The sequence below is a fragment of the Malaclemys terrapin genome, chromosome 25 (genome assembly GCF_027887155.1).
Source record: "Malaclemys terrapin pileata isolate rMalTer1 chromosome 25, rMalTer1.hap1, whole genome shotgun sequence".
In the NCBI taxonomy this organism is placed as follows: Eukaryota; Metazoa; Chordata; order Testudines; family Emydidae; genus Malaclemys; species Malaclemys terrapin.
The window spans coordinates 13,528,748-13,547,191 of record NC_071529.1 but is presented as its reverse complement, the minus strand read 5'-3'; the positions used below and the strand labels follow the sequence as shown (position 1 = coordinate 13,547,191).

Sequence of the window (18,444 nt, the reverse complement as noted above, 5' to 3'; positions counted from 1 at the left end):
CACTTGGACTAAGGCGGCAGGCAAAAACCTCTTACCCAGCATGCCTTGCATTTGGGCCCTTGTCCAAGTGAGCACTGTGTAGGAAGGTCACGGTCTGGGTCAGAGGCAGGGCAGTTAGTTAGCACAATGGCAGCACTGTGTGAGGTGGGAGCAGGGTGCTTTGGTGGGATGGGAGGGTGGATTTCTGTTCTTCCGGATAAAATACCTGGAAGGTTCTTGGCCGAGCTGTGCCAAGCGGGTGCAAAGAGCCCTCTTCAGGCCATTGCAAACCTCCTTGGTTTTGCATTGCCATGAACCAGCCTGAAATGCTGCAGGGGGCTGATTCCTGGGCTTCTCAGGGCGGCAGACCAGGGCTGTGTTGGTCCCATGTGAACAGCCGCCCTTCTGCTGGCAGGCAACTGCAGGGAGTCGGTTAGCGAGCATGGCAACGAATGGGCGCAGTGAGAGCTGAACGTACCTGAGCTCCTCTCCGACATCCATAGATTCAGCCTCGCAACCCCTGCTCTGCGAGGTAGGAAAAGCATCATCCCTGTGGGACAGATTGGGGAACGGAGGCCCAGAGAGATGAGGTGATTTGCCCAGGGTCACAAGGAGTCTGGGGCAGAGCTGGGAATTTAACCTGGGTCTCAAGTTCCAGCCCTATCTGGGGGTGACTTTGCCCAAGGTCATCCCGAGAGCCAAGCATAGAACCCAGGAGTCCTGGCTCCTGATCGCACCTCCAGGCCCCGCCCTCCTTCAGCTTAACCCTTCCCTGGCTGTGGCCTACGTGGAATTTCCCATTGACGCTGCATGCAGATCAGAAGTCAGCGCCAATGCGGGAAGGGGGCTGGATCCCAAACTCCCCCGACCCATCTCCCCACCATATCGCCGTAAGGAAAGCAGAGCAGCCAGGTGTGAAGTAGACGAGATTTATTTGTAGTGAGAAGATTTTGGAGTAGATATAAATAGAGATAAATCTGTCTTCTTACAGGGCTTGGTGTTAATTTGGGTTATTTTTCTCTTTTTTGTACAAAATAAAAGTAAGGATATGAAAAAATAACATTTATTACCACTTGTATAAAACACATCACAGTTCGACTGGCCTCTCAGGTATTTACAACAGAGATAGATCCGTCCTCTTAGCAAAACCCGGGATCCTTCTAACATGGCAACACCGCACCCCTGGCTGGGTTAGCAGCAGCAGGAGGTGAATCTGGGGATCTTAATACCTGTCACTACTGCCTGAGCTGAAACCCCCCACCTCTGTTAGCCCTGCCGACAGCAGGCTTTGTATGTGGCCTAGCCGCCACTGAAGGGGACAGAGCTCCGCACCGAGTGGGTCACATCTGTCTCCCCCATACGGGTCTTTGGTGCTATGGGGGTTGGTAGCACCCCAGGCAGTCCTGGCTTTGGGGGTCTCTGGCGTGTTGAGTTCAGTGCTTGCAGCACAGTGCAGCACACAGAGATGGGTTTGGAAGGACAGTCGGCATCTAGGCAGTCGGAGATAGAAACATACTCCCCTCCCGCCCCCGACTTTCCAGACCTGTGCACAGCCCCATCAACGGGTCCTGACAGCCTACACTGCAGAGAGCGGAAGCCCCTTTGGGCTGACAGGAAGGGACAGGGAAAAGCCCAGCTCTTTCCTTATTGTGGCTTTTACACTTGTCTGCTCTCGCCCTTGACACCTGCCACCGAAGCCCCCTTTTCTCCCCCCCTGCCATGTCCAGAGCAGGGCTTGGGACCAGCCCCCAGCATCTGAACAAGGCCCAGCTCGAAGCATGACCCTGGACTCCCTGCACCTCCAGGTTTTCCCCGCCTGTGGCTCAGCCTGAATGGACCCAACTGCACCTTGATTCCCATGGCCCTAGGCAAATGGCAGAGGAATCTCTGTATGAGTCACCCTAGCTCCTGGCCAGCCCCTCCGCCTCGTTCCCAAGGAGGGACTTCCTCCCGGAGGATTGGGAGCAAGGCCAGCCATGTTGGCGGAACGTTATCTACGATCAATATTGATGCCCCCCCACCCCCATCCACCCGGGCCTCTCCATGCGGGCTGATAATCCGTGGCTAACCCCAGCCAGCACAAATACAGCTGGGTACTGTTTCTTGCTGTGACCGGGCCTGCCGGCTTCACCCGCCAGCTCAGAAAGGGACACGTGGCCACTCCCACACAGGGGGCACGTGCGTGGGATCTGCACTACTTATCAGGGTCCACTGCCACCAACGTACAGTTCTCCATGGCCGAGGAATGGTGACTGCCCTCAGGCAGGTTGCTGCTATGGGGAGCAGAAAGGTGGGCCTCAGTCCGTGCACAGAAGGGTCCGAACTCCGACCCCCAGGGAGGCCAGTGGTCTAGGTTAGAAGGAGCCACTCTGGCACTGGTCTGACGGAAAGAAGTGGAAACTGGAAGAGGAAAGCCACCCCCCGGGCTCGGCTCCTAGCGGTCACTGGCCAGAGAGGTGGGAACCCAGGGGAGAAAGTGCACGAGTGGGTAGATCTTCCCAAAGGATGAGGAGCGCCGAACCCAGCCAAGAGGCTGCAGGGGCCCAGGGAGGAGGACGCAGAACAGAGCATCCAGGGTGCAGGGAGAGTGCTGGGACATACCAAACGGGACCATCCCTAAGCTCCCGGCTTGGCTTCCCAAGGGCACTGAGAATACGACCATTAACACTGAGTAGCTGGTGGGGAGGGAGGAGAAACACTAGGATCAAAACAGGTAGAGCATATTGGGGCAGAGCTGGGGGTGCAGGGATACAGGTGAGAAGGGGAATACAGGCATGGAGGGTTACAGGACAGAGGGAAATGGGGCAGAGAGAGATGGGAGCGGGGGTACAGGGGGAAGGGCAGCAGTGAGCTGAGGCTGTGAGCTGGTGGAAGCACAAGGGCAAGGACTCCCTTTGGAACGGTGATTTTCGGTCCTTCAGGCTCCTTGGGCGCTGGGGGTGCCATCCCGGCCTCTCACCCGGCCGGTGCTCACTTGACGGGGCTGAGTGGTGACTGACACCCCAGCAGTGGGTGGAGCACGAGCCAGGTCCGTCCCCCGCGGCCACCGCTGTCCTGGCCGAAGTGGGGCGAGGGGCAGAAGTTTGAGTTGATCCTAGTCCTGCTGGTGGCCCGTTGGCCGTGGCCCGTCGCAGAGCCCTGCCACCCACCGGGGGCCTGTCACAAGGCGACGCAGGTGCAGTAATGTCTGAGCTTGCAGGGCAGAATGCCCCGGTTGATTTGGTGAAACTCCACCAGCTGGATGAGATCCGCAAAGCGCGTCTGGCCATCGTCCATGGTAAAGTAAAGCTGCCCCTCTTCCTCGCTCTGCAGAGAAATGGGGTGGGAAGGTGTGTGCTTAGCTCTCCTGGCCTATGCTTGGACAGCGCAGGCTGGGAACAGCTCCCTACGAACTTATTACGCTATTGCTACAGGGACCTCTCCTGGCAGGAGGCGACATTGGAGGGACTGGCATGGGAGTGTTCCCAAGGTTAGAGTTGTCTTATTATAGGTCTCTCTTCAGGGACTCACACAGGGAGAGGCTGGGAGCTCCCCATAGCCAGCGCTCCTGCCCCACTCCCCACAGCGCCTCCTGCTGGGAGAGGCTGGGGCTGGAGTAGCTGTGAGCGCCCCACCGAGGCAGTGCTCCTGCCCCACTCCCCACAGCGCCCCCTGCTGGGAGAGGCCAGGGCTGGAGCATACAGGAGCTCCCCCCACAGCCAACACTCTTATCGCTACAGGTCCCTACAGCACCCCCTGCTGGGAAAGGCCCGGGCTGGAGTAGCTGGGAGCTCCATACCATTCCTATATGTGAACCTCCTCCCCATGGGTTTGCTCCTTGAGCAAGTTCATAAAGCACCCCCACCCATATTGCTGGGAGGGCACAGTCCGTGGCAGCTGGGGCTGGGGAGGGGCACTTACTGGCAGGATGAGATAGTGCTTGACTTTCTGTAGGTGGCACAAGGACAGGACGTACCCCTTGGGGTTCCGCTGGCTTTCCCGCACCAAAAACACCCTAAAAAATCAAAACAAGAGAGGAGGCTGTTACCAACATGCTGCTGCTGCCCACTCAACCTCTTCTGTCCACCAGGGGGAGCCCAGAGCAGCATCTGAGCTTTTCAGTCAGTTCAGCTGAAAACAACACAGCCGCACATGGAATGCTGTTGAAAGCAGCTAAACTCATGCCATGACCAAGGGGTACTGTAACCCTTTGCAGTGAGAGCTGGCAATGAACTTGTCCCAGACAGTGGCCTGTGCTGGATAACTTGAAGGCATAAAATCCTGCCTAATTGCACAGCCCTGTCTCAAGGAGGGACATTCCCTCCTGACCCCAGAACTGACAGGTGCCCTGAAGCATGAAGATCAAAAGCTTTATTATTTTATCCTCTCTAGCGTCGCTGCTGGTGCTCATCTTATCCACAAAAGCAGTGCTGCCAACCTCAATTATTCAAAAACTCAAGTCAGGCCCCAAAAAGCATGAGATTTATCTTAAAAATAATGATTTAAAAAAATTGGGGGTTTCTTATTTGCCTTCTTCGTTTTGAGCCTGTAGTAGGGATCACATTTTCTCTGCAACCACAATGGCTAGAAACTCACTTTAAAAAAAAAAAGCTGAGATTTTCATGTCATTACATGTCTCCAGAAGCCTGGGTTTTAAGGAAAATGTCTTTAAGGAAACTTTAAGGAAAATATTGTGAGACTGGGGATTAAATCGCTGTCCAAGTGTCTTTGGAACATTGCTAAGCATTTGGCCTCACTGACATCCTGCAGCAGGGAGTCTCTTGAGTTAATGCCTACTCCGAGTTAATAGAAGCCATATAATCAGTGTTCAAAGCCTTTCCGTACCCATCCACTAATCCCTGCTGGATTATCAATCGCTGTGTGTCTTCCCTTGAGATCCGCCCGTGAAACCACGGCTGTGTTCGATGGATGGCTGAGAAGAGAAAAGAAAAGAAAATGGAGGAAGAAAAGCTTTTTTGATCTGACTCTTACAAACCCTTTCACAGAGAAAGTTGGTATATCGGGGTTTGCAAAACTGAAGGGTCATTGGAGAGAGCAAGAAAGATTAAAAAAGGCAAACTCTTTGGGGCAGGGACTGTCTCTTTGTTCTGTCTCTGTACAGTGCCTAGCACCATGGGGTCCTGGTCTGTGACTGCGCCTTCTAGGTGCTATCTTAACATAAATAATAAATTAAAGTAGCACTGGCCCTAATTGAGATCAGGCCCCCGTTGTGCTGGGTGCTGCACAGAGAGAGATAGTCCCTGTCCCAAAGGGCTCCCGGGCTAAATAGACAAGACAGACAAAGAATAGGAGGGGAAACTGAGATATGGAGAAATCAAATGACTTGCCCAAGGTCACTCAGGGAGTCTGTGGCAGAGCCAGGAATTGAACATGAGTCTCCATTGAGCACTTTAGCTACAAGACCATTCTTTGGCTGGCAGCAGTAGTAGGCCCTTATCCACCATGTAGATCAGATACTGGGGAAGGTTTCAATTCAGTCTCCAGATTTCCTTATAACCAAAGTTAGAAGAATATCCAGGGTGGCATTTTATATTCTATAAAATCTTTTTTTTTTTTTTTTTAAATCTCAAAATTCACTTTTGGAACAAGCCCCAATCCAAGTTCCCCTCCACTTTGTGTCTCCGTCTGCACCAGTGCAGGGTGTGTGTAAGACACAACCACCCTGGTCTGCTAGTGTTTCCCACCCACTTGGTGTGCTGGGTGTGAGGAGATTCAGAGGAATTGGGCTCATTGTATCCCTTCACAGAATATCAGGGTTGGAAGGGACCTCAGGAGGTCATCTAGTCCAACCCCCTGCTCAAAGCAGGACCAACCCCAACTAAATCATCCCAGTCAGGGCTTTGTCAAGCCAGGCCTTAAAAACCTCTAAGGAAGGAGATTCCACCACCTCCCTAGGGAACCCATTCCAGTACTTCACCACCCTCCTAGTGAAAAAGTTTTTCCTAATATCCAACCTAAACCTCCCCCACTGCAACTTGAGACTATTACGTCGATCAAGCCCAGAATTCCTTTGGGAAGGACCTCTCCCTGTGTGACCCTCAGCCTACCGGAGCTGGATAGAGGGGTCTCCACTCACCTGTGCTGAGCGGGGAGCCCTGGCAGGGAGTTGGCAGGCTGTAGCGGTGACTTGTCTTCTTCTGCGGCGTGGAAAGCAAGGAGCAGGGCATTACTATGGGGTGTTGTTATTAGGCCTTAGTGCAATGCTACTTTTATGGAAAATCAAACCAGAAATGAGCACCGCGGCGAATGGTGGGAATGACCTGGGAGCAAGGATAGGACAGACCCAGAGAGGGCAAGAGCACAGGCTGCAGCAGGGAGATGCTGCGATGTGAGGGCTACCGTAGCCTAGTTCCAATCTGGTGCAATGGCACTGTGCCACCATACACTCACCAGAGCATCCCACTGGATGCTGATGGAGCTGGGCTGAGACGATCTCACCTTTCCCAGACCGGAGGAGGAGCTCTGTGGAGCTTGGAAGCTCGTCTCTCTCACCAACAGAAGTTGGTCCAACAAAAGATAACACCTCACCCACCTTGTCTCTCTACTATCCTGGGATCGACACGTCTACAACAACACTGCATCCACCAGCCCATATCACAGTTTAATTGTTTAAGCTAACCCGGTGCAGCTCTCTGTGCAGATAAGCCACCCGCTGGAAGCTGCTTGGACAGCTTGATGAAGATGCCTGGTCTGAACACCGCCTCCAGCCACAGCCCGCTTCCCTGCCTGGCCTCTGACTTCTAGCTCCGCATGGAAGCATGGACTCACCCTCCACGACTGAGCCTCTTCCAGAGCCACCGTCAGCGCCTCGTTGGGGTTCTCAATCACCCGGCCTGTGCACCCCGAGAAATCCATGGCCACCAAGGTGTTGTCAGACATGCTCCTCTGTGGGATGAAACAGCAGCTGAGGAGAGATGCAGCAACGGGGGTGGGGAAGGGGGACCCTGTACTGGAAGACGGAAGCGGTCGGACAGGGACACCGCCTGCAGCTCTACAGTTCAGGGCCCTGTAAGCAGCTTTGAGAGGGTCCCATTGTGTCAGTCCTGAGTCCCGTCAGCGAGGGGTCTGGGGGCCTCTCAGTGTTGAGCTGTAGCAGTTCAGGGCATGAACAGGGCTCTTCATTGGGCACCTTTCCCCAGCATGAAATGGACTTAAAAATCAAAGCTCCATTATGGGCATGATAAAATCCCGCCGTGGTCCATGGATCCCTGGGTATTTTAAAGGAAACATTTCCTGGCCAGCTACATCGCTGGGTACCACCCAGCCTCTGCCTCAACTAACTGCCCCATCATCTGCATAGGTCCTGCAGGGAATGTCACTTTGGACTGACGCTCTCCAGTGACCGGGTCCGATAGATGTCCTCCAGAGAGGTCGCCCTCAGGGAGATATTGTCAGGTGAGCAGTGCAGACAGAACCTGATATGTAACCCCCAAAAGGGCTACATCTGGTCAGACACCAGTCTCCTTGTCCTCCCTTGGGCACCCAGTGCTGACCGGCTCCTCCTCTAGAGGGCACTGTCTGAGGCCATCTCGCCTTTAGTTCTGTTTGAACAACAGCACCAGGCCTTGCTGGGCAGCTTGGCTGGCACCGCTCCCACGCCCTGGGAGAGGTGGAGGAGCCCAGGGAAGGGCTAGTTGAAAATTTCCCATTGAAACTGTTTTTTTGATGGGAAATTGGGATTTTGATGAAACACATTTTTCACAAAAGGTGAAATTTCTGAAAAACAAACTCCCCCAAGCCCAAAAAGGTTTGATTTGGAAAGGCTGCTACGGTGCCTCATGGGAGCTGTAGTTCAGTTGGCCCGTGTTGCCATTCTTCTCTATGGGCCAGGGTCCTCAGCTGGACTACATCTCCCAGGATGCACCCTCACCAGGGCCTCCCCTGATGCACTGCCACCCCTTTCCAAGGAAAAATCCTAATTTTTCAACCAGCTCTCTAGGCTGAAGGCATTCACCACACCCCCAGCGGCGGGAGGAAGAAACAGCATCTTCTGCTGTGCTAACAGGAGATCCAGAGGTGTCGACACAGGAAAACATCGGCCTGGAGCAACGAGGGCAGTGAACAGCTGCCGCCTGTCCAGATCCTTTCCAACCCGGGCTCTACCCTTTCGGTGAGCATGTCAGTGAGGAAGGATGTAGGGAGAATGAGGGAATGGGGCCACCCCAGTACACTGCAATTTGGAATCCCCTGAGCCAGCGCAACCTGCTGAGCCAGCCAGGGGAAAATGAGGACGGTGTCCCGTGGAGACGCTGCAAAGGAAGCTTCTCCAGGCGGTTCAGGCGAGGCGCTTACCAGGGGCGTGGTGCTGATCCAAGACTGGTGGCTGCGTCTGGCCTGGGACTGCTGGTAGTTCCTGTAGAGCTGCACGCCATACTGGGAAGGAAGCAGCCGTCGTTAGCGTCGGCAGCATCAGAGCCAAGAGGGGGGGTGCTAAGAAGCAGCACTAACCTCACCAGCCCAAGAGGTGCTGAGCTCCCCCAGGAAACAGAACCAAAGTGCAGTCCCCACTTCTGCCAACAGGTGTCGCTGTCTGCTCTAGCCTGCCAGTGGGCTGGCAGCAAGGTGCAGGGGCCGGCGGGAGGCTCTTACCTTAAAGAGGCGGAAGGCGGCCATCCAGCAGGTGCGGCTCTGCTCGTCCTCGCTGCAGAATAGCTTGAGGCCCTTCATGCCGCTGCGTACCTTGTAGGGCTGCAGAGCAGAGCAACAACGGTAACCGCAAGGGGCCGTCTCTAGCGCCAGCCGGAAGAGGACGGCACAGAGCTCCCCGGGCGCTAACCAAGCCCCCCAAGTTGTTAGCCCTGTTTTAGGGGAGGAGGGGAGCGAGGCATGGACTAGCCCCAATAAGTCTCTGGGAGAGCTGGGAAAAGAACCCAGGAGTCCTGAGTTCCAGTCCCCCCGCCCCTCCAACCACTAGACCCCAATCTCCTCTGATTGCTGGGAACAGAGCCCAGGAGTCCTGTATCCCAGGTCCCTCTGCTCTACACTCCAATCAAATCTGGCAAGCGAACCCAGGAGTCCTGACACCCAGCCCTCCTTTGCACTAACCACACGGCCTTAATGGTTGCCGCTGGTCCCTTCCACCTCAAGAGCGACCAAAAGGACTTTGTGCACTGGGCCTCTGGTGTAACCCTCCTCACTTCTGTTGGGTTTACACCAGGGATGGATTTGTCCCTGTTTGGGCAGGGGTTGCTTCACCCACCGCTGAGGCCTCTAGGGTGCCAGGTGGCAGCCATACCGCCTTGAAATCCCTTGACCTCCCTCACCTTGATGCAGAAGCTGAACTCGGTGGGCGTGCCGTAGTGCTTTTTCCCTTGTGTGATGAAGTAGACATTGGACTCGTTGAGGTCAGCAAAATACTGTAGGTGCCGTGGGTCCTGGGGGGAGGAGAGGAAGGAAGAGCATGTGCTGTATTAGGGGAGGCAGTCATGGGGCAGGGGGACCAGGGACCAGGACACTTCCCGTCCAGCACACTGAAGGGCCAGAGAGACCAGACTCCAGACGCCGCAGTGACCCAAGCACATGGCACAGGGGACTCAAACCCAGGAGCCACCGTGGCCCTAGAGCATGAACACCAGGAAGGGAAACTGACTGGCCAGAGGTAGGGAAACCGATCGGTCTCTAAGCTCTTTGGGTCTCCCCACGCATTTGTACAGCACCTAGCAAAACAGGGCCCCCATGCTGACCAGGCCTGTGGAATACCCATAATAAACACTGATCATAACTAGCTCGAGGGAATGAAGGGCAGATTTAAATGGCATCAAAGGTCAAGGAAGGGTTTTAAAAATCACTTCTGCTTTAATAGTTCAGTGCATGCTCATTTTGTAACCGCAGTCTGCTGGGCAGGTTCTCAGCAGGGGAACTGAACCAGGAACCTTTGGATTGAATTAGAGGGGCCTCTGGTGCCTGAGCGAAAAGCTCCCGCTCCCTTAGCAAGGGCTGCAGCAGGCTCATCAATATGTGTGTGTGGCCCAGCCACCACTAGAGGGGGACAGAGCCCTACACAGCATGCACATGGGTGACGTATGTGTAGCATCAATAGGGCATGTAGCACTTCATACTGGGATAAGAGCCTACTACTGCTACCAGCTAAGGGAGCTATTCCTTTAGTCCAAGGGAGGTACGTCCTGTGCTTTGAGCTAACTATCCAGGATTCAAGCCCCACTTGTGACTCATAGAGGGCACAGTTCAGATCACTCCATCCAAAGTAACTAAGAACTAGCCATTTCTACAGGAAACCCATCGGTTATAGGATGTCTTCAGCCCCACCCCTCCTGCGGTGCCCCCTAGTGGTGCTGGGGCGATCTGTTGGAAGGGGAGGGTCAAATCTGCCCAGGTGGGCTCAGTCTCACCTTAGATGTGCCCTTTGTGGAGTAGTAAAGCCCTGAGCGGCGGAGGGAGAAGTAAAACCTCTTCCAGACCTTGCGCCCCACCTCCTTCAGGTGCAAGAAGCCCTGGATCTCTGGGCAGCTGCCGGAATTGAGGAAGTTCTGCAAGAGAGGAGGGGTCGGGGAGAGCGTGGGAAGGAAGAGATGACACTGAACTGGCCCCAAAGGTTGAGGCTATCAGGCCTCCAGCTCAAGCATTAAGCTCTCTCACTAACAGGCTGCAGGGCAGGTTTATCCCAGGTGCATTCGCTTTCTCCCCACCCCATTGCAGGCTCGTGCTATGCCTGTTTATAGGGCGAAGCTGCCTGTGGGCAGTGCTTATGGACAGTCCCCAGGGTCACTTTCCTGCTTCAAACCATGTGGCCTGGAGTCAGAACTGGGCTCCGGCGATGAGTGCCAGGAGGGCAGGCTGGCAGTGCATACCTGGATGAGCTCCGAGTGGGACATGCCCTTGTTGGCATCCAAGCAGCTGGAGACCATCACCTCGGGGAACAGGGACTGCTGGGATCAGAGAGAGAGAAGATGGTTAGCGGGGACTCTGGGGCAAGCACAAGTGCAGCAGAAGGGCTCTGGACCATAGCAGCCCCCCGCGTCTGGCTGGGGACCAGGACTGGCTCCCCTGGGATCAGGACCAGTGAGCTTGTGTAAGGATGACCTCTTGGTGCCCTGGGCAGCTGTCCAATTAATGCCGGGTGGTGCTGGAATTAATCTCCTGGCAGTAAGGGGTAGATGCTTAATCCAGTTGCTTTAGCATATTCAAAGCTCATTCCCAGCTGGGCAGCTCCGGGACCCTGGGGGTTCAGGAGAAGGGAAGGCAGCCAGATCTCCCAGCAGCTTCGGGGATTCTTCCTCTGAGCCCCACCAGGTCCCCTCTGGTCAGGTCAATGTGTGTCCGGGATTGGCTTCTATCCAGGCAGGGCTGTTCTGTGCCTGGGATGCTGCCTGGGTCCTGCCCACTGGAGTCCAAGACATATAAGGCCGGTTGCCCCCCCCCCCAGGTCATGCTGGGCTGGGTCGCCCAGTAGCAAGGTCAGCAGGCACTTACCGGTGAGCTTTTAAACAGCTCGTACTTGGCAAAGTTCTTCCGGAAGACAAATCTGCTGTCTCCCCCAATGGGCCAGGTGGCCTGGACCTCCACCACCGACTCATGGTCTTCCAGGCACCGCTCTGTGGAGGAGAAAGCCACAGGGTCTGGGAAGAGCCCTGCCAGCCATCATGCACCACAGCACGCTGCCTTAGCTTGGGTCAGCCTGTCTCCTTCTAGCGGCCAGCCTCAGAGACTACAGCAGCTCGTCACTGCCCCAGCTCAGCAAGTTGCTCTCTTAGCACAAGTGGTAGGAGCTTGTGCTTTGGGGGCTAATAGTCCCTCCGCTGATCTCAGCCAAGCCTGCAGTTGCACGCACAGACCTGGCAGCATGAACCTCCCCAAAAGCTGTGTTTGAATTTGGGCATTAGTGGACACACGTGCCCAGAACCAGCTGTACACGTCTCCCCCCAAGCTCCTAGTTGCATACGCACACTGGTGGCCATGTGCACAAAGCCAGCCGTGCAAGGCTCCCCTGGGGGTGTACGTGCCTCCTCACCTAGAGCCAAGTGCTGATGGCGCTCCACCAAGGACCAGCTGTCGTCGTGGAGGGCGTGAGTCTTTTGCACCAGCATCTCGCAGACGTGGCGGGCCGTGGCGCCTGCCGTGACCTCCAGCGAGCGGCAGGTGCCGTCTTCGCTGAAGACCTTTACCACCTGTGGGGCAGAGGCCAGGCCAGGTTCATTCCCCTCTCCCACAGCCCTGCCCCCTCAGTCTGGACACTCCCTGGGCTCCCTCCCTTCCTCACGTCTCTGTTCTGAATGCACGAGGGGCTGGGTCAATGCTCTCTGTGGTGGAGGACAGGGCGGAGTGTGGACAGCCAGATAGCCAGCCCCAAGGACAAACCCAAGTTGGGCTGAGGTTTATCACCCTCCCAAGGGGAGGCAGTGATGTGTGCAGGGTAGCTGGGCGACAGCAAACAAGCCTGTCTCCGCGCCTGCTCCCCTGCTGGCCAGAGCAATTGTCCCCCAAGACCAGTTTTGGGGTGTTTGCACTGTGGGATCATACAGGAACTGCCAGCCAGGATCAGCCCCGGAATCCATCTAGCCCAATGTCCTGACAGGGCCCAGCACCAGACGATTCTGAGGAAGGTGTTAGAACCCTGCAGGAGCAGTGGGGTAATCTGCCACCCCCCATGGTGGGTCTCAACTTGGTCTCTAATAGCTAAGAGATCGGAGTAAGACCTAAGCAGGAGAGTTAATATCTCAGTGGCGGTTTCAGGGTGGAATGAAGTGCTCCAGGCTGGCTGGCTGTAACTGCTCCATGCAGAGGATAAGAACCTTCTACTGCAGCCAACTAACTGCACTGCTTCTTTAATTCAAGGGCTAGCGGGCTGTGCTTTTGGAGCAAAACGTCCCAGGATTGATCCCTGCACGGTTTGGACCCTCCCCGCATCCAAGCCAGAGCTCCCCGACACCAGCTCTCTCTGTCTCCCTCCCGTGAGGCCGGGTTATAGAGCAGTTCTCAGGCGCTGACCCTTTGGCACAGGGAGGTTTGACCCCGGGGGCCCAAATCCCTCTTGCAGTTCACTGGCCTCAGTTCAGCTATGAAACCCCCCAGCAACTCCCCGCTCTGGCTGTGAGCGCCCCCTGGCTCCCAGGCTCCCTCAGTAAATGAGCAGGTAGCTTCGGAGTCCCTCTGCTCCCAGCGTCTGGGGAAGTGGTGCCAGAGATGTGGGTTGCCCAACGACCCGGTTGCTAGGTAGCCTTAGCCTCCTTTTGTGTCACTGCCACAGAGGGAGCGTTATCTAGGGGCTAGAGCAGGTACTAGGGGTACAGGACTCCTGGGTTCTATTCCTGGCTCCGTTGTAATGTCCATGCTCATTACAGTACTTGGTCGCAAATTGAGGTGTGTCGTGAGTCAGCTAGGGGGCGGGGGAGCTTTTATGAACGTAACAAGCTGATTGAGTTTCTAGCTGTACAGCCCTTTCACAGGGCTGTCTCCCGGGAGCAGGGGGGAAGGGGTGTCCCCCAGCACTGAACCCAAACAGCCCCCCCCCCACCTAGAGGGAGCTGGAGCATTGCCCCCAGCAGGGAAATGGAGGCAAAGTGAGGTGGCCACGGTCACGCAAGCAAGCCTGGGAGAGAGCCAGGAGTTGAACCCGGACGTCCAGCCTCCCATTTCCATCCCTGTTAGACCGTCCGTCTCCAGGGGATCCTGGCAGGAAGCAGCAGCATGGCCGGACCCTGCCCACAAGGAATTTACAACGAAATCAAAGTGCAGCAGCACCTGGGGCTAGGCTGAAATCCTCCCTGCTAGTCCCCAGTTAACCCGCCAGAGGGGGCTACGCACCTGCTGAACTGGGCCATACGTCTAACAACGCCCTTTGCAGAGCCGGCCCATTGTGCCTGTTCCCTGGGCACGGCACAGGTACACTGCACAGATACTTGCCCAGCCTGCGCAGACACCGGGGGAGAGACAGGCGCTCCCCAAAGAGCTTGTCACCCTGTAAGCTCTTCGGGGCAGGGACCGTCTTTTCGTTCTGCGTTTGTACTGCACCTAGCACCATTGGACCTTGCTCTGTGACTGGGGCCCCTGGGCACCACTGCAAGAGAACTAAGAAAGAGTGGGAGGGGAAACTGAGGCACAGGTCACAAAGCAGCTAAGGGAACAGCACGCAGGCTACTTAACTCCCAGGCTGGTATCCCGCCCCTTAGATCATGCTGCCTCTCCAGTTTTCTCACATTTTCCCCCCTTAAAAAATACTCTGATGAGGTGTTAACGCTGGTATTCTAGACAAACTGCTCTCGCCTCCTTCAAATCCTGCCCTACAGTTGCAGCTGGCGATAGGATTCGCTTTCACTTCCTGCCCCGTTCTGTGGTGTTGCTGTTCACCACCTGCTGCATCCCACCCCAGAGGTGGCTGAATGTCAGCGGCAGGTGGAGCAATTCAGATTCAATCCCTTCCCTGCCTGGCTGGGGGACTGTGTAAATGTCTGAGATCTCCCCGTGGGCAAAGGATTAGGATTGTTAACATCCCTCGTCTCTCTGCGCAGTAACCCTTTTAGAATCTGCTTGAATTGATTTAGGAATCGGGGCCGAGGGACCCATATGGGTTCCGTTGACTTCTGGATGAGCCCGACTAACCCGTCAGCTTTTCCGTTGGGCCCAACCCTGCTGCCCTGGGCCTTGTGTCGTCAGTAACGCCAGTGCAAAGCTCTCATGGGAGTGCGCCCAACTCTGCACTGGTGCAAATGACCATGCAAGGGGGCAGGGCGACAGGGAGCTGCCCTGCTCTGAACACCCAGACCCCAGCGGGGAGGGGCAGGAGGCAGCCCAGGCCATGGGTGGCTTGGGAGGCTGCCAGCCACTGTCCTGAAGCCACAGGCTCACCCTTCCCACGTGCCATGAAGTTTGTGACCTTTGCAGGGAGGGTTCAGGTTTCCTTCAGTACCTTTCTCCTCTCTCCCCAGCTGGTTCTACCTGCTAGGGGCGGGGGGGGGTGGGGGTGGGAGGAGGCTCTTTCTATGGTTGGCTGCTCTCTACCAGCCACCTGAGTTGCTCCTTGCAGACGCCAGCCACGCCCTGAGCGTCTGCGCACGGAGGGGGCAGACGGCCGTTAGGGCTGCAATAAAGCAGTTCCTGGGCTGGCCCCGCGTGACACCTGCTGGGTGGCTCCTTTTATCTCTATCCAGCGGCCGTTGCCTGGCATGAACCAGTCCAGGCGCTGATCCCTGCTGTCTCCAGGACGTGTTTTGGCTACGTGTGCCACGGACCCTTTGCTCTGTGCCCCCCGACGGCCCCTGCGCGGCCTGCCATGGGCATTACCCACCCGGCACCACTGGAGCTTTCTGGCCCAGAGAGAAGCAAGGGGTAGAAAACCCATGAACATCCCATGCCCGCCTCCCCTTCCTTCCCTCCGATGATGGCTCATCTGCTTCCCTCCGGGAAGTGCTGAATTTCCAGAGGTTCCTCATCCAGCAGCCAGGCCAAATCAAAACCAAAGGCACTTGGCTTCTTGGGCTCTGGCTGCTCCGAGGCTGCCGACCCCAGGGAACAAGGGTCCTGCTTGCTCGTCCCCTCTGCCGGAGAGGCCTTGGGAACCATCTGCCCCCGAGCTCACAGCCCAGGGGCAGCTTGTCCTTGGCAGAGGGTTGCAATGGTAACAGTGACGTGGGCTTCCTGGGAATGGCCCTGACTGGTCTCCCAGGGCTATTGGAGCTGGGGGAGGGGGATGAAATACGGGGGGGGGGGACGGGTGCTGCCAAAAGGGGATCGATTTACAGTCAGGCCAGCAAGGCCCCTGTGTGGTAGGACTCAGCTTGGGGGGAGGGCGCTGCCCGGCTGGGATTGTACTGAGGCCTCTGAGCCGCTGATGGTGGGAGGAGACTGTCACCTCATGCTGCAGGTCTCCGTCCCACTGGCTTGTGGCCTCCACAGCCTGTCGGGATGGCTGCACTGGCCTCTCAGCAGGACCTCCCAGTGTGTGTCAGAGGGACACCAGCTCCCACCCTCTAACCCAGCCCTGGGAGCGAAGGGCCGCACCCAAGCCCCAAACCCCGGCCCCGTGGCGCTGGGATGCTGCCGGACCCCATCACCGTCCCAGGGAAGATTCGGGTCTTGAGGCAGCTGTGGGTTGATTTAAGGCTCGTTGAGTTTCCAGGGGAGGGGGCTGTGCCATCCCCTACCCAAGGGCTCCCCAGAACCACCCTGACGCCTGCGACCTGCACTGTGGGCAGGTGAGATGCCCCCTAGAGGAGACAACACCCCTGGGGGCAATGGGAAGGGACGGGGCCGGCACCAGGGTGACCCTGTGGGAAAGTGACCCGTCCGTGGCTATGCGATCCCCTCCCCCTGGCCGTCTGCTCCTCGCCCCACCACTGCTCCTCCTGACTGTGATCAAATCCCCCGGGGATTAGAGCACCCCAGTGCCCCCTCCTGCTCACCCAGCAGCACCCACGCCCCAGATGAAAGGCAAGGGAACCTTTATAGTTATTATTCTCCAAAGCCCTTAATTGTAATCTTATTCCTTGCCGGCGAGTCAGTAAATTGGCTGCGAGAGCTGAGCACGTCGAGACACACAGACCTCCAAGAGACGTCCAGTGACTCTTCCAGGGGCAGTCACATAATCCCACTCTCCCCACCCCACCCAGGGTAGCTGCCAGCATCAAAACCCACAGAGTCCCTGTGCTATGTCCAGTTGTCCCTCCGAACCTGAAGGAACAGCCAAAGACCGACACATGGCCAGAGACTGACATGTCTACAGGGCTTCTCATCCAAAAGGATCCCAAAGCACTTTGTTCACATAGAAGAAATAGAGTCCGCTGTCCCAACCTGCTGAAATGCAGCCACTTCTGGGGTGGAACATGTCAGCACTTTGAGCAAGGCCTCAGCAACACTGCCTAATACTTTAGGGCAGGGAGTGAAGAAAGGTACTGATCTGTAGGGGGAGTTTAGCAAGGGGGAATGGAGATTTCCAAATTGGGATTTGGCCAGAAAGCCGGGAGTTAACACCCTGGCTTCTCGCGAAAGGTGCCGTGAAATCTTCAGTGACCACGATTGGTCCAGATCTTGAGAAGAACAAGTTCCGGGGATCAGAGAGCAAAGCCAAGCAGATTTGCCAGGGAAAGGGAATTGAGCCTAGAAAGAGCAGCCACTTCCCTCCCTTGTGGTTCAGCTCATCTGCTCCCGCCGAGAACCTGCTGCATTTCCCAACTGTTCCTTGGCTCTCCTGGGCTGCTCCAACCGGTCTCATCCACCTGGCTTGACTGGGGGATCTTTGGGGCAGGGATGGTTTATACAGCACTCAGCCCGGTGGGGCCCTGATCGCTAACCACTACAGTGACACAGAGGTTAAATAATAGTAACCATCCAGTCTCTCTCTCGGGGTTATTTCCCAGCCCTCACTGCTCCTGGTTGAGTGGCATCAGTGAATTTCATTATCCCGTGCCACAATGTTACAGGACCCATCTCCCACGTGGGGCTGCCAGTCCTTTTCCCTGCCCCCAGTACCAGCCCATCAAAGTCTCTGCACAAGGGAGCACTGATCCAGGTTTCCAGCAGGGGCGGGGACACTGGGCGGGCCACACCGTGTTGGGGCGCCTGGTGTTTTTAGGGTGCATTGTTCGGCACACCAGGGGTTAAGCGGTTGTGCTGGACCCAGCTAGGAGGCAGGTGATTGCCTGGGGAGGTGTCAGGTGGGAAGTGCTGGAAAGTTTCCAAGGGTGCCTGGAAACTGTCCCACCTATAATTACAAGCTTGCGGGTCGAAACACACCGGGATCCATGCCGACCATCCCTATGGAAACCAACCGCCTGCCTCGTCAAGCCCCGTCATGCCCAGCTGCCCTGCACATCCCAGACTGACCCAGCTCGGGAGTTCAACGGGGCACTAGCACCATTAGTACTTGAGTAACAAGACGGGGGAAATGACCCACCTAGGGTCAAACAGCAGGTCAGCGGCAGAGCTGGGAATAGGACCCAGGAGTCCTGACACCCAACCCCACTGCCCCAACCACTAGACTCCGCCCCCTGCCAGAACTAGGGAGAGAACCCAGGTGTCCTGGCACGCAGGCCCAATCATTCCCCATGTGTCCAACCACTGCTGTGGCCAACGCAGCAAACCCGTCCAGGAGCTGCCGTGCCCTCCCAACCTCTGAGCAGGTGCACTTACGTGGGGGCCGCTTTCATGCTGCGGGCCTTGCCCTGCCGAGGGGCTGCTGAGGATGGGCGACTTGGAGGGGCTGCAGAGCTCGGGGAAGGGGTTGGGGATGGACGGCAGCGACGAGGCTCGCGGCTCCTCCTCCTTCAGCTTCCTGCCACAAAGGAGAGGTTTGGGGTGAGGGCGCGGGTGGTGCAGGGGCCTGGCTCTCCACGCCCAGCCTGCCACGGCCCTGCCCGGCGCAGCACGGTGTTTGGCCCAGTTAGAGGGTAAAGAAAACCCATGGGAGCCATACAGACCCCCATGTAAGAGACACGTGAGCCACCCTGAGATCACATGAGTCACACAACCTTCTGATGCAAACAACAGCACAAAGGGCGGAGGATCGGGCCCAAA

The 18,444-nt window shown here is 56.6% G+C and overlaps 1 protein-coding gene across 5 annotated transcripts in view; it reads right to left on the bottom strand.

Annotated features, from left to right (window-relative positions):
* Positions 1–894: 894 nt before the first annotated feature.
* GRB7 (growth factor receptor bound protein 7) overlaps positions 895–18,444 on the bottom strand; it is a 49,210-nt gene continuing 31,660 nt past the window's right edge. For 3 of the 5 annotated variants that reach the window (XM_054014353.1, XM_054014354.1, XM_054014356.1), the window contains 13 exons: positions 18,061–18,202; positions 11,948–12,104; positions 11,410–11,531; positions 10,788–10,865; positions 10,329–10,466; positions 9,243–9,353; positions 8,569–8,667; positions 8,272–8,352; positions 6,748–6,864; positions 6,056–6,116; positions 4,804–4,891; positions 3,880–3,973; positions 895–3,285 (listed from right to left, as the gene is read on the bottom strand). In XM_054014353.1, coding sequence (XP_053870328.1) covers positions 3,139–3,285; positions 3,880–3,973; positions 4,804–4,891; positions 6,056–6,116; positions 6,748–6,864; positions 8,272–8,352; positions 8,569–8,667; positions 9,243–9,353; positions 10,329–10,466; positions 10,788–10,865; positions 11,410–11,531; positions 11,948–12,104; positions 18,061–18,202 — 1,435 coding nt within the window. In that variant the 3' untranslated portion in view covers positions 895–3,138. The remainder of the gene's footprint in view (positions 3,286–3,879; positions 3,974–4,803; positions 4,892–6,055; positions 6,117–6,747; positions 6,865–8,271; positions 8,353–8,568; positions 8,668–9,242; positions 9,354–10,328; positions 10,467–10,787; positions 10,866–11,409; positions 11,532–11,947; positions 12,105–18,060; positions 18,203–18,444) is intronic. The other 2 variants (XM_054014355.1, XM_054014357.1) reach the window with 2 other exon arrangements.